This window comes from Lactuca saligna, chromosome 3 (genome assembly GCF_052625555.1).
Source record: "Lactuca saligna cultivar CGN05327 chromosome 3, ASM5262555v1, whole genome shotgun sequence".
NCBI lineage: Eukaryota > Viridiplantae > Streptophyta > Magnoliopsida > Asterales > Asteraceae > Lactuca > Lactuca saligna.
The window spans coordinates 95,878,141-95,897,740 of NC_136419.1; the positions used below are offsets into that span (position 1 = coordinate 95,878,141).

Sequence of the window (19,600 nt, forward strand, 5' to 3'; positions counted from 1 at the left end):
ACATCAGAAAACTGAAATATCTCAAGGGATCATGATACTACTACTAGCTTTCTGGTCTTGTCTTGGCCTTCCTTGATTCAAGTACGGATCCTATGCTTTCAGTAGTACGGGCCCATACTACCTTCCACATCTATCCGTACTTTCCTCAAGAACTGACTCAACTCCACCAAGTCACTTCTACTACTGCTGCTCTCTGCTACACTCATCCTAGGCTTGCCCTAGGGAAATCTCTGACTCTATTCAAAACAGTCCTCAGCTGCTAAAGGCCTCCTTGTGACAATAATTAGTCATCACCTGAATACCATCACATGTGATGAGGCTCAGATAATCCTTCAAGTAAAGGACTCGTCCCTACAACGGTTAGACTCAAACAAGAGCTGCGCAATAGAGCCAAACCCAACACTCTGAGATTATTCAACCCTGGTCACATCTGATGTGTCGTATTCACCTAATGACTAACTCCCGTCACTCAGAGTCCCACGAAGCACGAAGCAAGCAGCATTCGGATACAGGAAATTACTAAAGCAAATCTATTCTCATAACGAAATATTGTTCTAGCATACAATGCTAAACTCATACTATCAGGCATAACCTAAACAGGCTATCCTACTACTGTCTACTTCAATACTAGCATGCAGATCTCGTAAGGCTGAAACACATAAAGCAGGTACATAAGGCATCCTCTTAGATCCTTAGTCCTATTCTAGCATGTTGTTCTACTGAACTAAAACTGATAAACATAAAGTAACATGTATGGGTAATTTGGGAGTACTTACTTGAGCTCGGTTGATCGCATACGCCACACCATTTTCCTTTTATCAAACCTCTTATTTTTTTCTAAGTTCTTTTTCAAAAACATTTTTCCTTTGAAGGTCTTTACCGTTTCCTTAGTTTGAGTTCAGACACACCCGAAAGTATATCTGAATCCATCAAACCAAGGCTCTGATACCAACTTGAAACATCCCAAAATACGACCCAAAAATTTTTGTTTAATAATTACTAAAAACACCATGATAACATCATAAGGTAAAACACGTACGTCAATATCTCAAAAACAATAGCAAAGTGTTATGAGTAAACTGTATCAATACTGTATCAAATCCCATCTATATAAAAAAACTAAGAACAACTCCCAGGACATCTGAAGTTGTGGTGTGTGCGATGCCATCAACCCGAGCTCTTCCCTTTGCTTGCGGAAGTACCTGAAACCAAAACTGAAACTGTAAGCACGAAGCTTAGTGAGCTCCCCCAAACTACCACATACCATATAATAACATATAAACACATATTTGGACTTGCCCACTGCATCGGGCTGAAGCCCGAAAACTGCATCGGACCGAAGTCCGGAACTGACTGGGACCTTGTCCCCTGCATCGGACCGAGGTTCGGAACTAACTGCATCGGACCGAAGTCCAGAACTAACTGCATCGGACCGAAGTCTGGAACTGATTGGGACCTTGTCCCCTACAACGAACCGAAGTCCGGAACTAACAGCATCGGACCGAAAACCGGAACCGATTGGGCATAGCATAGCATAGCAAAACACATATCAAATAGCATAACACACATGATCATAAACTCATATACTGCATACTACGTCAGGCCGTAGCCCATAACACTTAACACATAAATCCTGTCTGAGCCACAAAGGCATCAAACAACTAACAACTTCATCGTACCAAAATCCAGAAACTATTGCTACTAAACGGGCCGGCATTGTGGCCTTAGACCCGTTCCTACTGGAAGGAAACTCACCTCGTGATCTGGCTGCTGAGTGTGTGGCTCCGGGAACTATCTGTTGCTACTTCGGTATCTCCCCGGCTACAAATCCACAATTACACTCAATAAAATTATTAATAACTGTATTGGGGTAAATGACTCCTTTACCCCTGGCTCAAGTCAACTCTCCTGGTCAAAGTCAACTTTACAGTTGACCTGACTCGCCGAGTTGGGCCGCCAACTCGCCGAGTCCTTACTCTCATTTCTCACCCTACTCGCTGCTACTCGTCGAGTATGGCATCAACTCAACGAGTTCCCTTTCGAATCTAAAACATCAGGAAATCTGCATCAGACTCGCCGAGCCGTATGAACAACTCGACGAGTTGTTCTTCGAGCTAAGAAGATTGCCTTGGACTCGCCGAGTTGTATGAACAACTCGCCGAGTCCCTCCATTACTGAGTCTAACCACAAATCACTGAGTCCACTCCATCACTCACTGGTCTCACTCGGCATCACTCAAAAAGGGAAAAAATCGGGGACTCGCGGCTCGACTCGCCGAGTCGTTCTTCCGACTCGCCGAGTCGCTTGCAAGCAGCAACTGAAAACTTGATTGCTTGAATCCAGTGCTTAAAACTTATAGATCTGGGCTCCCTCAAATTGATTAGCACGTAAAGATTCTATCTTTACGTGCCCATATGCATTCATGAAGATAAAATAGCTCAAAAAGCATAATAAAGGCTAGATCTAGGGTTTCCATGCAAAGTATGTTCATAAAGGCAATAGATATGGGCTCTGAAACTTCTCAATGAATAGATCTAAGGATATCTCGACTTATTAGAGCATTCATACAATCATAAGGTTTGGGAAAAGCATCAACTAGATCTAGAAGAGTTCTAATGGAGGTTTAAAGAATAACACAAGAGGGAAATCCGAAGAATACCTCAAATAACTCTGATTTGCCCTTAGATCTTTGCACTACTCCTCTTCTCCTTGCTCCTTTCTTCTTCTCCTTCTTCAAGCCTTCACAAATCACACAAGAACACTTAGATCACTCAAGGATGGATTAGGGTTTCTCACAGTGTTCTGAGGGTGAAGGAGGCGAGAATGGGGGCTATAAGGTGGATTAAATAGTGAGCAACCCGAATATTTAGGGTTTCAACCTGGCAGGCCGACTCGTCGAGTCCCGAATATGGACTCGCCGAGTCACCGATCTATACGCTGATCAACAACGCGACCCTACTCGACGAGTCGGGACATAGACTCGCCGAGTTCCTCCGTTAACTTCAAAAATAAATACTAAAAACCACATACCAGGGACGGGTCGTTACAGTCTTCCTAGAGTATAGGAACATCGTATAAGCATGTAATTCTTGAATTGTTCGTCCGTTATTGTTATAGTGTGTTCCTCCCTATACTTGTTATAGTATTCTCTTTTCTATACTTGTGATAGTATGCTCTTCTCTGTACTTGTTATAGTATGTTCTTCTCTATACTTGTTATAGTATGAACAGAACCCCTAAACTATAACTATTATAGTTTACTAGTATCTGATGAGATTAAACTTTCTTTTAATCTATGAAGATCGATTAGATCTTGAACAAGTAAGTAAACAAATGACAATATGAACACAATAAAAGAGCAGAACAAGATTGAATCAAACGTGTCGAATGATTAAAACAAAATCCTCAGAAGAGCTCGATTAAGAACATCAACTGTAGAGGATTGGAAGGTTACAAGAATGATCAAAGAAACCTTTTATCGTCAAGAAAAATCGTTATACGCAGATCTCTGAAACCTTAACCTAATATGCATGCAAGCATTAGATTATATACACAACATAAAAGACTCTCGGTTGGACAGGCCCAAACCGGAATACAAAATAGCATAATTAGACGAGCCCAAAAGACGCAATCTATAAAGCCCAACAATCTCCCCCTTTGCTTCAATTTGGAGCGAGACATTTACTAATTTCTTGGGCCAGCAGCCGAAACTGGTACCTTCTTCACGGTACTAAACAGACACTTGGTGATTGAAAGAATGATCTGTCTAAACCGGATGTACCAGTTAATCATATCTTCAAAATACTTGACATCATCGGCCGGGTTCTCTTTACACCGTTTGACAATGAACAGCACATGCTCCAAACAGGTTGTGGTGTAAAGATGTTTGTCAGCTAAAGCGAAGAGACATTTCTGTCCTTCCGCTCGAGTGAACATGACGGTGTTACGTCTTGGATCAATCTTTCCCAGCAGCATTTGATTGAGATCACTGGCCGATCCCACAGGAGCAATTTTGGGTTTCTTCTTGAAGACTGTGGCGACCTCCTGATCCATAAGGGCAACCTCCATGATGTAGCAGATTAACATCCTTTTGACATGGTCTAGAATGGGACCATATTCAGCTTCATTGGTCAAAAGGATATTATACAGGACGATCCAATCATGAGGATTTAGATTCGGTAGATCTGCCAGAGAGATAGGATGAGCAGATTTTGCAGATCCCCGAATCAGTTTGAACCGAACGTTTATAAAACATCCTTCAGTATATGGTTTTAGCACCCGAACGTTTACGATCTTCTGGGCGCTCCATGTAAGGAATTGTGGACGAGCCGCCTTCAGATAGAAGTCAATGAGCTCCCTGTCAAGCTCAGCGTTCGGGTGAGGGACTTCAAAAATATTAGAGAAGACGTGGAAGATGAACGCCTTTCGAGTCAGCGGCATATCGAACTGCGAATCGACAGTGTTGCTGCAGTCGAACGATATAACCGGCTCGAGCCATAATATGCTGGGTGTTTCAATGGCCTCTTTGATCAAGCGTTCCCTGGTCCAGGCAGGGAAGAGAGTCTTTCGGCTCTCAAGGAGATCGTGGGCTTCTTTTTGCTTGCGTTCGGCTTCGGCAGCCTCACGCACCACACGACTGGCATCTTCACCAACATTGCGACTGTTCTTTCGTTTTAAAATGTCGGCAATAGTCTCCTTGTCGCCTTCTTCATCTTCGTCCTCAGCTATAATTTTGCCTTTGTTCTTCACACCCGAACCTAAAGATTGATGAGTTGAAGATGGTTCAGTTGTGTGAGTAGCTTTAGAGGAAGGAGGTGGTTTTCAACTTGTCTTCTCATCTCCCCCTTGTTTCGGAATGGACACGAAACTTGGGAGGCCTTCGACTTTGTTGAGTAGATCGATGGCTGGAGAGAGCTTTTCAGCAAGGGATCGCCTCACCGAAAAGTTTAAAATTGGATCGTGTGCTTCCAGAATGTTTGAGATAACAGCGTGGACATCCGAAACACACGTCTTCACCACCTCCCGTTCAGAGCGAAGATCTTCCAATTCTTGTTAGGATTGAGAGAGTTGAGTGGTCTTGACCTCAAGTGCAGTGGTTTTTGAAGCCAGATCGTCCATTAAAGAACGCTCGGTTGTCAGATCTTCTTGGAGCTTGACGAGGTGAGCTTCAATGGAGGCGGTAAAGGCCGAGTTGTCGTCGCTTATGTTTTGACGTAGATTGGCGAACGAAGGCAACTCCGATGAGACAAACGTGACCAATTGTTGGACAATTGGTTCCAACGATGCCTTTGTGGCATTTGCACTTTCTTGCATGGACTGCAGTAGGACAGAGGCATCAGAAAATAGTTTATTGACTTTTTCGGTCGCTGCCTCACATGCCCGGGTGGATGCCTGAATTGCTGCAGTTGCTGAGGCTGCTGAATCATGTTGAGCCCTGGAGAAGGCATCAACAATCTTCTGAAGTGCAGCTTCAGACAGGGTTGATTGTTGGTTAGACGAGGAGGCGAGAAGTAGATCAATCTTCTCGTTGAGCTGTTTGAGATGTTTCTTAGTTACTGGGGCATCATCCTCCTTGTCACTTTGAACTTGAAACGGACTATAGTAGACCGAATCAAAGATCATGTTGTCTCCCCCGAGATAAGGGTTTTCACCCTCAGATGCATTGTCATGAGATGAAGAGGGTGGAGAGGTTGGGGGTGTTGAGGGTTTAGTGGGAGAAGGTTGAGTTGGTGAAGGTATAGATTCGGTTGGTGGTGGAGTATGGGTGGTTTCGGTTGGTGGTTGTGTATGGGTAGTTTCGGTTGTGTGGGTCTTGGGTTGAGGAGGTTCGGTTACATGTGGTGATTCAGTGGTGGTGGTAAAGATATGTGGAGGGGAAGGAATTGGGGATTTGGGTAGTTCAATCTCTGGGGTAGGGGATCGAGGTGGTGTATTGCCTCTTTGAGGAGATGCATCCCCTTGAGAATTGTCAGAACCCGAACTCTCACCCTCAGAGTCACTCGAAGAGGAGGGTATAACAAGCTTTCGCTTTGGTTGGGTCTTCCTCTTCTTCGGTGGGGGGGAAGGATCAGCTTTTGGCTGTTTCCTCTTTTTAGGAGAAGGCCCCTTTGAAGCTTTGGAGGCTTGTTTTCCTTTGTCCGCCTTTTTACCTTTGCTCACCGGTTTATCTGCGTCATGAATAGACCTGAGCATATCCGAGGTCAGATCCCTTGGACCAGACGGTGTTAACTCCTTGAGCTTCCGAATCAACCTGCTATCCGAAGGGACAGCACCATACATGGACTCCGGAATTGAACCAATAAAGTTGAATTTTGATGCATCTGAGATGATGATCTTCTTGGTATGGAAAGTACCAACAGAAGACATCGATGCACCGTCAGCAGTAGGAACGTCGAATCTGTCCATGGCCCATTTGGTTATCAGTATCCAGAATCGAGCCAACGAAACTTCAGAGTGTCTGGATGAAGAGGAGAGGCTTTGAATAAGCTGTTGCCATAGAACAAACCCGTAATCCAGGTTGATCCCATTATAAACGCCGTACAGGATGGTGAGGAACAGACGACTTGCACCGTCTGAACCTGAACTTCTCTCCAACAGTCCCTTGAAAAGGACTGTAAATAAACCGTTCCATTGAGGCGGCAAGCACGATTTTTTGAATCTTGCAACTGATGTAAGAACCTCTGTGTATCCCATGTTGTAAAACATGTTATACAGATGACCAATCTGTATCGACTCCAGATGAACTCTGGACGGGTCAGAAGCAAATCCGAGCAACGAGCAGAAACGAGGGCGGGAGACGGAGGTTTTGTGGTCTCCAATCTCGAAAAAGACCCGATCGACAGCCCTGTCATAGTATGCAGTTGCGTAGACCTGCGATAGGGCCTCCATTGGCACCGATTCCATCCTGGAAAGTGCTGGTACGAGTTGTGAATACTTTAAGCACTCTATGACCGGCGACATATAAGGGTCGTATGCCTTTGGGTTAAGATCAATGACCAAGCATTGCTGCGGGCGAATAGGAAGAATCTGGGAGGTAGCATGAACTGAAGAAGAGTCAGCCATTGATGCAGGTGTGAAGAAGATGATGAACAGGAAACTGTATGGGAGTGTTTGAGTTTTTGGAAATTTTGAGAGTGGTAAAGAGGTAAAAGGAGGGGGAATGGGCTATTTATAGTTGGTGAGAAGAGAGAGAAAGATCGTTTCAAATCTCGTATGGATGACAGTTGGGACGGACGATGATCACGTAGGAGAGAGAGTGTCAGATTCCTAGGACCACGCCGCCCAATAAGCGTCGTTTCATAGGGACAAGCCGTTACTGTTTAACCACGCGCATTGAATGCCACAGGACAAAGAAAAACTTAGGATTTAAAAAGAATGTCCGTTAATATTACGATCAACCATTTATAGAGAAATGTTGAAAGGCTTCTTTTAATTAGGCTAAAAACGACTGGTTTAAAAATAAAATCTCAGAAAGAAAAATAAGAACAAGATCCCAAGGGAAGAAATGTTATGGGTTTGTAACAATTTCATAGGAATCACATAAAATTGGAGATTTTAATAGGGTACTTTCGTCAATTCTTTAGTGAAAGCTTGAACAATTTAATTGTTCACCGTCAATTCATTAGGTGTTGAATTTTGGGTTTCACTTAGTTCGTAGTGACACAAAACTAAGATCATAAACACAGATGTTGTGCAACCATAAACCTCAGTGGTAAGTGCTGAGAATCTCAAGGGTTACCATGATGGAATGAGTGTAGTGGAGAAGTGATAAGAGATGGTGTAGGATAACAAAAGTACCTCTACTGCGAAAAGAAGGACCAAGCAGGAAATTCTTAACTCATGTGAGAAAAGAGTGAGGTAGCTCACGATTAGAATAAATGAAGTGGCCTTATTGGGAAGACAAGGTTTGTGTATACCAGGTCATGAAGGCCTTTATTCAAAATTTTATGAGGCTTGAGACACATACAGCAGCATGCTTCTAGGGACATTTAGGAATTTCATAAAATGTATCCTCATAAACGAATAATAACACACAAAAAATTTTGGAATTTTTTGAGATAAACCGAACCCGAACCTTCGGTTGGTTTCGGTTGAGAAAAGTTTTGAAAAACCGAACCCGAACCTTCGGTTGGTTTCGGTTGATAAAAGTTTTGGAAAACCGAACCCGAACCTTCGGTTGGTTTCGGTTTTAGAAAATTTTGAAAAACCGAACCCGAACCTTCGGTTGGTTTCGGTTCCAGAAAATTTTGAAAAACCGAACCCGAACCTTCGGTTGGTTTCGGTTCTAGAAAATTTTGAAAAACCGAAACTGAACCTTTGGTTGGTTTCAGTTAAGAGATTTTTTTTTTTGAATCAAACGAGGAAAAACAGAATTGTACATGCAATACACAACATTGAGAAACTATCTTTGAAGAAATGAGTGGGTTAGATAGTTGAAACGAACCCGAACGTTCGGTTGTTATGTTTGAGTTTGAGAGGTAGCGTGAGGTACTGATTCTGATTCCATCATACCAAGTCCTTGCAATATTTTATTGAATGATGCTTCAGGAAGAGCTTTTGTAAAGACGTCAGCCAGTTGATCAGTGGTTCTTACGAAGTGAACTTCGACGTTTCCATCTTCCACGTGATCTTTGATGAAGTGATACCTTAGTGCTATGTGTTTGGTTTTGGAGTGCTGCACTGGGTTATGACAGATCCTAATTGCACTTTCAGAGTCACAATATAGTGGGATCTTCTTCATATTGAGTCCGTAGTCTCGAAGTTGGCTTTGGATCCAAATCACTTGTGATGTGCAGGATGCAGCTGCAATATATTCCGCTTCGGCAGTAGACAGTGACACGCATGTCTGTTTCTTGGATTGCCAGCTGACTAACTTCCCGTCAAGAAATTGACATCCACCAGTTGTGCTTTTTCGGTCGAGTCCACATCCTCCAAGGTCAGCATCAGAATAGGCTTGAACAAAGAAGCCTGAGTTGGATGGATACCACAGACCTAAGGAGGTGTTTCGCTTGAGATATCGTAAGATGTTCTTCACTGCAAGCATGTGAGGTTCACGTGGGTTTGCCTGAAATCGAGCACAATAACACACAGAGAACATGATATCAGGCCTGCTAGCAGTTAGCTACATTAACGATCCAATCATTTGACGATAGAGCGTGATATCAACAGCTGGTTTGTCTAGTGATGGGGTAAGCTTAGTGTCGAATGCCATTGGGACTTTAACTTTTGAGTCTCCCATCATACCGAACTTTGCTAGGAGAGTCTTCGTGTAAGCTTCCTGATTAATAAAGATGCCTTCGGGTCCCTGTCTTATGTTTAAACCAAGGAAAAAGTTAATTGGACCCATTGAGCTCATTTCAAACTTAGTCTCCATCAGCTTTCTGAATTCAGCCGTTAAGCTGGGATTCGTGGAGCCAAAGATGATGTCATCGATATAAATTTGAACTATCATAAGGTGGTTACCTTCCTTTTTGCGAAAGAAGGTTGGGTCAACCGAACCTTGTTTGAATTTAGACATCTTTAAAAATTTTGTAAGCGTTTCATACCAGGCTCTCGGAGCTTGTTTAAGGCCGTACACAGCTTTATCCAGAATATAGCAATGATTTGGATGTTTTTCGTTCACAAACCCAGGAGGTTGCTCCACGTACACCGTTTCTTCAAGTTCTCCATTGAGAAATGCACACTTGACGTCCATTTGGAAAACTTCAAAGTTCTTGTGGGCAGCATAAGCCAGAAATATTCTAACAGATTCTAGCCGAGCTACTGGAGCGAAAGTCTCTTCATAGTCTATCCCTTCCTCCTGACAATATCCCTTTACCACCAGACGAGCCTTGTTCCGTATAACATTACCTTCCTTGTCCATTTTGTTCCTAAAAACCCATTTGAGACCAACAACCGAAGCATCTGGAGGAGTTGGAATTAGGCGCCAGCCTTTGTTCCTTTCAAATTCGTTCAACTCGTCTTGCATTGCTTGAACCCAATCAGAGTGATCGAGAGCAGTGTTAACTGTCTTTGGTTCAACTTTTGATACGAATGAATTGAACATGCAAAACTCTACCTTTGAAAATAAGGAAGTTTGTTTTGCCTTCAGTTGTGATCGGGTCAGAACCTTTTCAGATACATCCCCAACTATTTGAGAGATAGGATGATCTCTGGTCCATTTGATAAGAGGAGGGTAATTTGGATCAAAGGTTGGGTCTAATTCAGCATTAATTATTTCGTCTAGCTCAGATTGGCTGTCATAACCGAGTGTCACATCATCATGTTCCACCTCAGTTGGTGTACTTTGGAAGATATGAGGTTCGTGTGATTCTAGTGGTCCTGAGCTTCCTGGTGTTGAGACCTCTTCGGTTGAAGTTGTGGGATTTTGCTCCCCCTGGACTTGAGTGTTTGGCTCCCCCTCAGCTTGAGCACTTGGCTCCCCCTCGACTTGAGCATTTGGCTCCCCCTCGACTTGAGCATTGTTGGAAGGAGATTCGTTAGAGAGTGATGCTTCTTCATACATTCTCCTTGCAGCTTCTTCAACAATCTGCTCCATGTGATCAACCTTGTTGTCTGCTGCACATGCTTCGGAAAGTGAAGCGTTCTCTGGTTCGTCAAAGAGCTCCAGAAATGTCTCGAATAAGTTGGCGACCGAGACTGAAATCTTGCCATTCTGAGGAAAGATTTCCCAAGTGATATCATCTTTAGCCTGTAGCTTCTTGACATAGTTGTCGTCAAAGGTCACATAATACGTCTCTTCAATTTTTCTTGAATGCTTGTTTAGGACCCTGTATGCCTTGGATGTGAGCGAGTAACCCAGAAATATTCCTTCGTCGGCTTTGACATCAAACTTGTTGCGGTGTTCTTTAGAGTTGAAGATGAAACACCTTGAGCCGAACACATGGAAAAATTTCACGTTTGGCTTCCTATTGTTCAATATCTCATATGGGGTGAGCACGAACCTTTTGTTGAGATATGACCTGTTCTGTGTAAAACAAGCAGTAGAAATAGCATCAGCCCAAAAATAAAGAGGTAAAGAAGCGAAACTTAGCATAGTTCAGGCAGCTTCACACAAGGATCGGTTTCGTCTTTCGACTATTCCGTTCTGTTGTGGTGTGTAGGGAGCTAAGAAATTATGACTGATTCCCTTTTCTGCAAGAAACTCTTCAAACTCCCTGTTCTTGAATTCGAGACCATTGTCGCTTCTGATGTTGCGAACAACCTTCTTGAGCTGTACTTCAATTTGCTTGATAAACATTTTCAGTTTTTGAGTCGCTTCAGATTTGAGCTTTAGAAAGAACACCCATGTAAATCGTGAAAAGTCATAAATGATAACAAGAATATACTTGCTACCACCGATGCTTTCGATAGATGAAGGACCACACAAATCAATATGAATTAATTCGAGTGGTTCAACAACTTTTGTGTTGATTATAGATGGATGACTTTGACGACTCTGCTTTCCCATTTCGCATGCAGCACACAGATGATCCCTGTCGAACTTGAGTAATGGAAGGCCCCTTACATGACCTCCTGTAACAAGACGGTTGATATCTTTAAAGTTAAGATGAGATAATCTTCGGTGCCACAACCAGCTTTCGTCGGATTGCGCTTTTGACAATAAGCATACAGTTGGGTTTCCTTTGATGGGTTTCATGTTTAAGGGAAACATTTCACCCTTTCGCTCTGACTTGAGAATCACTTTATTTGACTTTTTCTCTATGATTTCTGAACCTTCATCATCGAAAGAGACTTTGAGACCTGTACCTCCAACCAGTTGAGATACACTAATGAGGTTGTGTTGGAGTCCTTCCACATAAGCCACCTTCCTTATAGAGAAGTCCCCATTAGTTATCATCCCGTATCCCTTTATGGTGCCGAATGAATTGTTTCCAAACTTGACGTTGCCACCATTTGCAAGAGATCTGTACTCCCTAAGCTCCTCTTTCCTCCCTGTCATGTGACGCGAGCAGCCACTATCGATGTACCATTCTTCGTCGAACTGCTCGTCACTTATAACCTGCAAAAATCAGACATATTTAGGAACCCAAAGTTTCTTGGGTCCACGTGAGCTTTGCATGGAAACAGGAGCAATGAGAGAGATATCAACAAGATAAGTTCTTTTTACGAGAGTTGTTTTATCTTTCCTTTTAATGGTGTAAACTTTTATTTTGTTATGAGTAGTAGAGTTAGATTCGGTCTCTGGTGTGGATTTATTGACCTTCTGCTTCCACTTTTGCTCAGTTGATGAATGAGATTTTTGAGAACAAGATGAATCAGATTTAGAACAAGATCGAGATGAAACCGAGGGAGAGGAAGAATTAGAAGAATGAGAAGAATTAGACTTGGAAGGAGACTCTAGGTGACCCTTTTGTTTTTGATTATTGGAGGGAACAACCATAGAGTTTTGTTTTCTTTTGTCTTCAGAACCGAACCTTTGCGTTCGGTTGGAGCTGCCTTTGGAACTGAACCTTTGGTTCTGGTTGATATCCTTTTCAGAACCGAACTTCTGTCTTCGGTTGATATCTTCTTGTGAACTGAATCTTGGCTTTCGGTTTTTGTGACTTTCAAGCTTTCCTGCAGGAATGTTTTCATACTTTAGATTCTTGTCTTGATGAGTGAAATATGCACTCTGGGAACGCCAGAATTGTTTCCTTTCAGAAAGGTTCTTCCTGTATCTATTGTTCCTTTCTATCTTCCTATTTCTCATCTGAGAAGGTTGATGATGAACATTTGCTTTCATTTTTGTTGACTCCTTGGCCGGTTCCTTTTGAACTGCAGTAGAATTACTTTGAGCTGAAGGAGCCGAAGGAATATCTTCTTTTGGTGAGTGATCATTCTTCTGAGGAGTATCTTTTGTACCACTGGTGCTCGGCTCATTGAAGTTGTTTGGCTTATTCAACGGTTCGGGTATGTATCTTCCTTTGCTCTTCCAGGAAGTTCTTTCAGATAAACCAATGGTTTCGTCTGCATTATCAATAGGAGCTTCCCAGAAGTACTCATCACAGCCATCAGCATTGTCTTCGTTTACAATGGCTGCAGGTTCAGCTGTTTGATGTTCGGTTACTCCTGTTACCTTGTATACTTGATTTGGAGTAGTCCTGACCTTTTGATACACAACAGCTTTCTCAACTAATTTCGGGGACTTTTGATGGGACAACCGAGCGAACTCTACAGAATTTTCAGAAATTAGATTCTTGTGATTTTCTGGCTCGGTTTTAATAAATTCTGAGCAGTCAACCGTGTCCTCTACAGAAATTTCACTCATATTGTCGTCCTCGTTAAGCTCAGATGCATTTTCAACATCAATTTTGTTTTCTGAGCTTATGTTGGCGTTTAAAGAGTCAAATCTTTGCATGGTTTCGGTTCTCAGTTTAAGTCTGTCATTTTCATCCAAAAGATTTTTAAGCATGAGCTTATGGTCTTTGGATTTAATGAAGGACTCAATTTTTTCCAGTCCATACATGTAGGTGGAATTTATGTCATCAGACGATATCACACTTTCACAATTATAAGCTTCAGCATCGATTTCATCTTCCTTAAATTCTAGGAAGGGCAAGATCATGTGGTGAATCCTTTGGCCTATTTCACAATCCAAGTGAAGCTGAGTAATATTAGAATACAGATGTTTAGCAATTAAACAAAAAACATTTCGTTGTTTTAATAATTTCAAATTGTCTCTTTGCAAATAAATGTTTTCATCTTTAACTTTGACTAATTCCGATTCCTTTAACTCTATCCACATTCTCCGATCCTCACTCTTCGACGCTGCCCTGCTCAATTGATCAGTTAGGTTAGAATTTGTGACCCGAGTTTAAGTTAAGCTACTATCTAGATGAGATATTCTTGTATTGACATTTTTTAGTTCTTTCTCATAAGAGGATGATGGTACTTTGCATGAAATAAAAACAGATTGTACCTTCTTTATCAGTTCATCAAGCTCATTGAACTGCTGGCTGAGCGGTTTGGCTGTGAAGCACATGTCCTCTTTTGCATTCTGTCCATCATTGCCTCCATCGATGTTGTATCCCCTCAATTGAGATATGTCAGAAACCATAAGGCATTTACCACCACTGCCTTCTTCCTTAGACACGAACGCCTTTCCATGAGTAGGCTGCCTCACTTCCTCGTCTTCTGAGTCGGTAGACCAAACTTCCGTGCTACCGAACTCATCACCTAGAACAGAACCCTGCACAATAAGAGCATTAATAGGCGGGTTAACAGCAGACTTCTTCTTTCTCAACTCATCCAATCTTTTCTGCAACACAGCTTCCTCATCGTTTCCATTATCTTTTTCAGCCATTTTCTTAAGGACACAGTCCTTAGCATAATGATTTTTCCCTCCACAATAGAAACAGCTCACTCCAGAGTCGCCATCAACCTTCGGTTCCTTCTTGTGCTCCTCAGCTTTCGGTTCATTAACCACCTTTTCAGAGCTGTAACTCCCCTGCCAGTTTCGGTTTTTGTTGCTGGGAAATTTCTTCTTTATGAACCTTTTGGGATTGGATACCATCAAGGCATCATCTTCTGATGTGAGATCATATTCTTCAAGGCTGAGATCTTCATCCTCCATAACAGCTTTACTTTTTGACAAGAGAGCCAACGAACCGAGACCGGAAACGACATTCTTTTCTTGCACCACGTTTTTCTCTTGAGACTTGAGAATTCCCACCAGTTTCGCCAAAGAGTATGATTTAAATTGCTCATGGGCTTTAACCGTGGAAACTACCGCTCTCTATTCAGATCTCAGACCATTCAGGAATGTAACCTTCTGTTCGATGAGCTTCCTTTCGATATCATGTTTGATCATCTTGCTGAGAAGATGATTGAAGCGATCGAACGTCTGGGTCACAGATTCTTCAGCCCCTTGTCTGAATTCTCCAAACTCAGATAGAAGCAGAGTTTGAATAGAATGTTCAAGATCTTCGTCTGTAGAATACAGTTCGCGAAGTATGTCCCAAACATCCTTCGCCGTCGTGCACAAGCTAACCAATCTGAATGTATCGGACTGAAGGGCGAACCGGATCAATCTTAATGCCTTGATATTGCATTGGAACTTATCATTTTCATCTTGTGCAATATCTTTCACGTCCTTGAGCAGATCATTGTATTCTTTTTGAGTTTTGATGATTCTGGACATTGCAGAATGAGAAAACGGTCCATTGGTGATGGCTTCCCAAATCAAATACCCATTTTCTTCCGATCCAATAACATAGTCTTCGAAATGATGTGCCCATACTTCATAATCGTGGGTATATAAGATCGGAATCTTTGTCGTCGAACCAATGCTGTTTGAAATATTAATAACGTTTGATTGTGTCGCGTCCATTATGATCGTAAAAACCTATTCAAAGATCAGACTTGTAATAAAACAGATTAGGGTAAAATAATAAATATCAAGATACGTCAATAAAGAGATGACGGCTCAATAAATATTGATGATTGCGGAAAAACCCTAATGAAAATCTTTTTCACAGAAAAGATGTGTATCAATTACACAACCTCCTGCTCTGATACCAATTGATGAGATTAAACTTTCTTTTAATCTATGAAGATCGATTAGATCTTGAACAAGTAAGTAAACAAATGACAATATGAACACAATAAAAGAGCAGAACAAGATTGAATCAAACGTGTCGAATGATTAAAACAAAATCCTCAGAAGAGCTCGATTAAGAACATCAACTGTAGAGGATTGGAAGGTTACAAGAACGATCAAAGAAACCTTCTATCGTCAAGAAAAATCGTTATACGCAGATCTCTGAAACCTTAACCTAATATGCATGCAAGCATTAGATTATATACACAACATAAAAGACTCTCGGTTGGATAGGCCCAAACCGGAATACAAAATAGCATAATTAGACGAGCCCAAAAGACGCAATCTATAAAGCCCAACAGTATGTTTACTTGAATTGATACTGACTTGAAGAAAAGACTCATTTTATCTACTAAGTTATGATTGTACTTTAAAAAACAAAGTTTTGTAAACTATAAAGTAACATAACTTTGAAAGAGTTTTTTAGACGTTTTGATCACTTATTACTACATAAGCAATCCTTTAAAAAAAATTTATAACATTACATTTACACAATTAACATTGTGTTCAACTTGTACCCCCCCCCCCCCTAAAAGTATTTAAAACAGTTTAAAAGATTGATTATGGGGATATGAACTCACCTTATGTGGGTGAATCAAACGAATAAGCGTGTAAGGATGAGAAGTTCCGCGAATGAAATCCTAAGACACAAATGAGTCCTAAATGACATATAATGAAATATATTGGCATGAATATAGTGTTTAGAAGCAACTACATGCAAGGAAACACCTTTAGGGACTAGGAAACACTTGGACCAAGTGTTAGAATCACATGTGATTCATCTAAAGGGAGTGTACGGCCACAAAATGGAGTGTGCGACCATGGGTGTACGGCTAGGGAGTGTACGTCCGTACACTCATTATAACAAGTACACAAATGTGTGTTTGAATGGTGGGGACGCTTGTGGGACTATTGCTCATCATGTTTTGAAGTTAGATTTGCATTTTGGAGGCGCTTTAGGCGTGTGCAGCCACACATGGGTGTACGGCCGTACACTCCTTATGATATTGAGTATTGGTCGTTTTTTGGGTGTTAATCAAGTGTTCCTAACATGTACTAAGCTTAGGGAAAGATTACTTACGATTTGGGGGCTCAAAGGTTTCACAATCACCAAGAACAAGTGTGTGTTCTTAGTGTTCTTGGTGAAATGGATGAAGATTTGAAGATCCAGCCAAAAGATGATTTCCAAGGATGAAATCAAAAGGTGTTACTAGGTGAAGAAGGATAACAACTAATCACAACGGAAGAAAAGCTTACATTCTTGAAGATCGGGTGAAAATCTTGATGATAGTTGAGAGAAAACTCGAGTTTTGGCTTGGAAACTGAAGAAATGAATTAGGAATGAAGGAATATCACACTTATGGAGATGGTGTACGGCCAACATGGGTGTACGGCTGCACATACATGTGTACAGTCATACACTCCTTCACATGGAGTGTATGGCTTGATTTCAACGCGAAGAACTTATGCAACCCGATCCTATACCCAATGCTTGAATGTAATGAGATTTGAACCATTAAACATACTCTATACAAGGCTAAAAGATAGCAGAAATGAGTCTGATACACTGTTGGATTGAACGGATGAACTTACAAAGCAAAAATTTATGGGTTGTCACAGAAGGTATTCTCCTTGTCATTCTTGATCAACGTATTCTTCTAAGGCCTTTCTTCTTTCTTCGTTTTCGATAGCTTGGCATGTCTTTTTGCTTCAAAATAAGAGGTATCACATATGTCATATCCTCCAGAGATCATATTGATTACCTTGGCGTCCACATTAGGGGATCCTAGTTTCTCGAGGATCTTATGAGGATCCTGATCCTTTTCTTTGGATATTTCTTTTCTTCTTCCAAGGATCTCCTTGAGCTATCACTTGCTAAGTAGGTAACTGATCTCCTTTTTGAGGGATATGTAATCTTCTGTAATGTGGAAGTCCTTGTGGTATGCACACCATTTGGAATTATCTTTCCAGGCGGTGGGCTTTTCTCCCTTTCTTGGCCATCTTACTTTGTCTCCAAGATCCTGCATAGCAAATATTAAACCTGAAACATCCATAGAAAAACAATAGTCAGTGATCATAGGAAATTCTTTTCCTCCCGTTCAACTTCAAGGGCATTGACCCTATGATGATTGGGTTTGGAATTAGGTTTGGATTTATAGGATCTTTGGACTGAGGAATCGGCCTTTCTATTGGGGCTATGATATGATTTTGGTGGGTTGCTCCTCTTTTGGATCTTCTTGTCTTGTTTTATCCTTATGAACCTTAGTGCTTTACTCCTTACTTCATCCATTCTTTTGCATGGAGTCATTAAAAGGTCTTCATAGAAAGGAGAGTCCTTCTTTAAGCCAGTTTTGAAGGCTTCTACAATAGTCGCCATATTGATGTTGTGGATACTCAAAGCTTCCTTGCCAAACTTGTTCACGAAACCCCTGAGGGATTCCTTAGGATCCTGAACCACCTGATAGAGATCACTAGTGATCTTTTTGAAATTTATGCTACAAGAAAATTGGTTGTTAACAATATTAACTAAATGTGCAAACGAACCAATAGAGTAAGGAGTAAAATTTATTAGCCATTTCAAGGTTGATCCTGTGAGGGTCGAACGAAAACCCTTGCATAGGCAAGCTTCCGTTAAATGTGTGAGAACAGGGATGATATCTATTCTTTCCCTGTATTGTGCTACATATTCTTTAGGATCCATAGTCCTATCGTAAGGCTTCATGTTGGGAGTTTGGAAGCACTTTGGGGATTTGGTATCAGAAATCGATAGAGAAAATCTTAAGATCACGTGGCTCATTCGGCAAACTTCCAGTATAGGCTGGACCACCCCAGATACACTTGAGATCATCTGCCTTAATTGCTGAAGTTCCTTGGCCATGACTGGGCTTATTCCTACATCAACATCCATGGAGTCATTATTAAAAGTATTATTATTCACGAAGTTACTAGAATCCTTGGTATTGGGAGTAATGAAGGTTTCGTTGGGATCCTGGTTCTTATGAGCTTGCTCTTTTGAAGTTGCACCCTAAGCGGAAGCAGGTTTCTCTGCCCTCCACCTCTAACGACGTTCTCTCATAGTCGTCGGATATTCCTTCATTATGCTACATATTTTTTCTTTTTTTCTCTTAAACAATAAAATAGCCACCAACACCAAACTAGTGCTCTTTTATCGGCTTCTTCTACTTCTTTATTTTCTTATGCTTCATCCTCAGATGATGCTTGCCTTAGAGCCTTCTGCCTCCTCCTTGGATGACATCTTCCTATGAGTCTTCTGACTTCTCATAAACTCGCCACTTCTTTTGATCTATTTTTCAAGTCATCTAGAATGGCATCCGTCTATCGTAGCTTAAACCCTCTTTCTTTTTCACTGCTTTTCTCTCGACTCCTCTGCTATTGGCTGCATGATCATTGCTATCGCCACTCCTCTCTTCTAATACAAAGGAACCGCCATTGGTCGTTGCTTTTTCTCTCTCCTTCTCCGATGAAAATTCGTTGTTAGCCACCATCGTCAGAGCTCTTCCACTGTCGCTATCTTCATCTAGTATTTTTTTTATATTTTGTTCTTTTGTTATTTTTCTAGTTTAATTGTATTCTTCTAATCATACTGCAAGGGGGGGGGGGGTAGTGATTAGGGTTTAGGCCCAAACCCTTTAGAGTTTAAGCCATTAGACTTTGAGTATTTTCTATATATTCCTATGTAATTATCATTTTAATATCAATCAGTCTATTATCTTACAAAACACAACCTAAACTGAATTTTAAAGATGAGTAATATATTATTGCAAATGATATCAATATTAGTCGTCGAATATGTCCTCTTCCTAAAAGATATATATTAGCCAAATACCTACCATAATCAACTAAAAATCCCCAAAAGTAACTTCATTTCAAATCTTTTTTCCCTTATTCCCTTTCAGATCATGTTCTTGGATGTTTGTATTTTCTTGTTTAAGTCATTGTTCGATTGTGTTTGGTAGATGTGTGTGTGTGAGAGAGAGAGAGAGAGAGAGAGAGAGAGAAA

General features: G+C 41.3%; 1 protein-coding gene across 1 annotated transcript; it reads right to left on the bottom strand.

Annotated features, from left to right (window-relative positions):
• Window positions 1–17,447: 17,447 nt before the first annotated feature.
• Window positions 17,448–19,085, bottom strand: LOC145035800 (uncharacterized). Its single transcript, XM_078984310.1, has 3 exons — window positions 18,932–19,085; window positions 17,854–18,471; window positions 17,448–17,620 (listed from the first exon to the last, which is right to left on the bottom strand). The coding sequence occupies exons 1-3, from the start codon at window positions 19,083–19,085 to the stop codon at window positions 17,448–17,450; spliced, it is 945 nt and encodes a 314-aa protein (XP_078840436.1).
• Between the last annotated feature and the right edge of the window lie 515 nt (window positions 19,086–19,600).

Excerpts from the sequence above, each read along its gene's own strand:
- LOC145035800 (XM_078984310.1), bottom strand. The coding sequence starts at position 19,085 with ATGGTGGCTAACAACGAATTTTCATCGGAGAAGGAGAGAGAAAAAGCA. Across the intron at positions 18,472-18,931 it reads AGCAGTGAAAAAGAAAGAGG|GAATAAGCCCAGTCATGGCC; the intron begins GTTTAAGCTACG and ends ATGTTGATGTAG. Across the intron at positions 17,621-17,853 it reads AAGAATGGATGAAGTAAGGA|GTTTAATATTTGCTATGCAG; the intron begins GTAAAGCACTAA and ends TGGATGTTTCAG.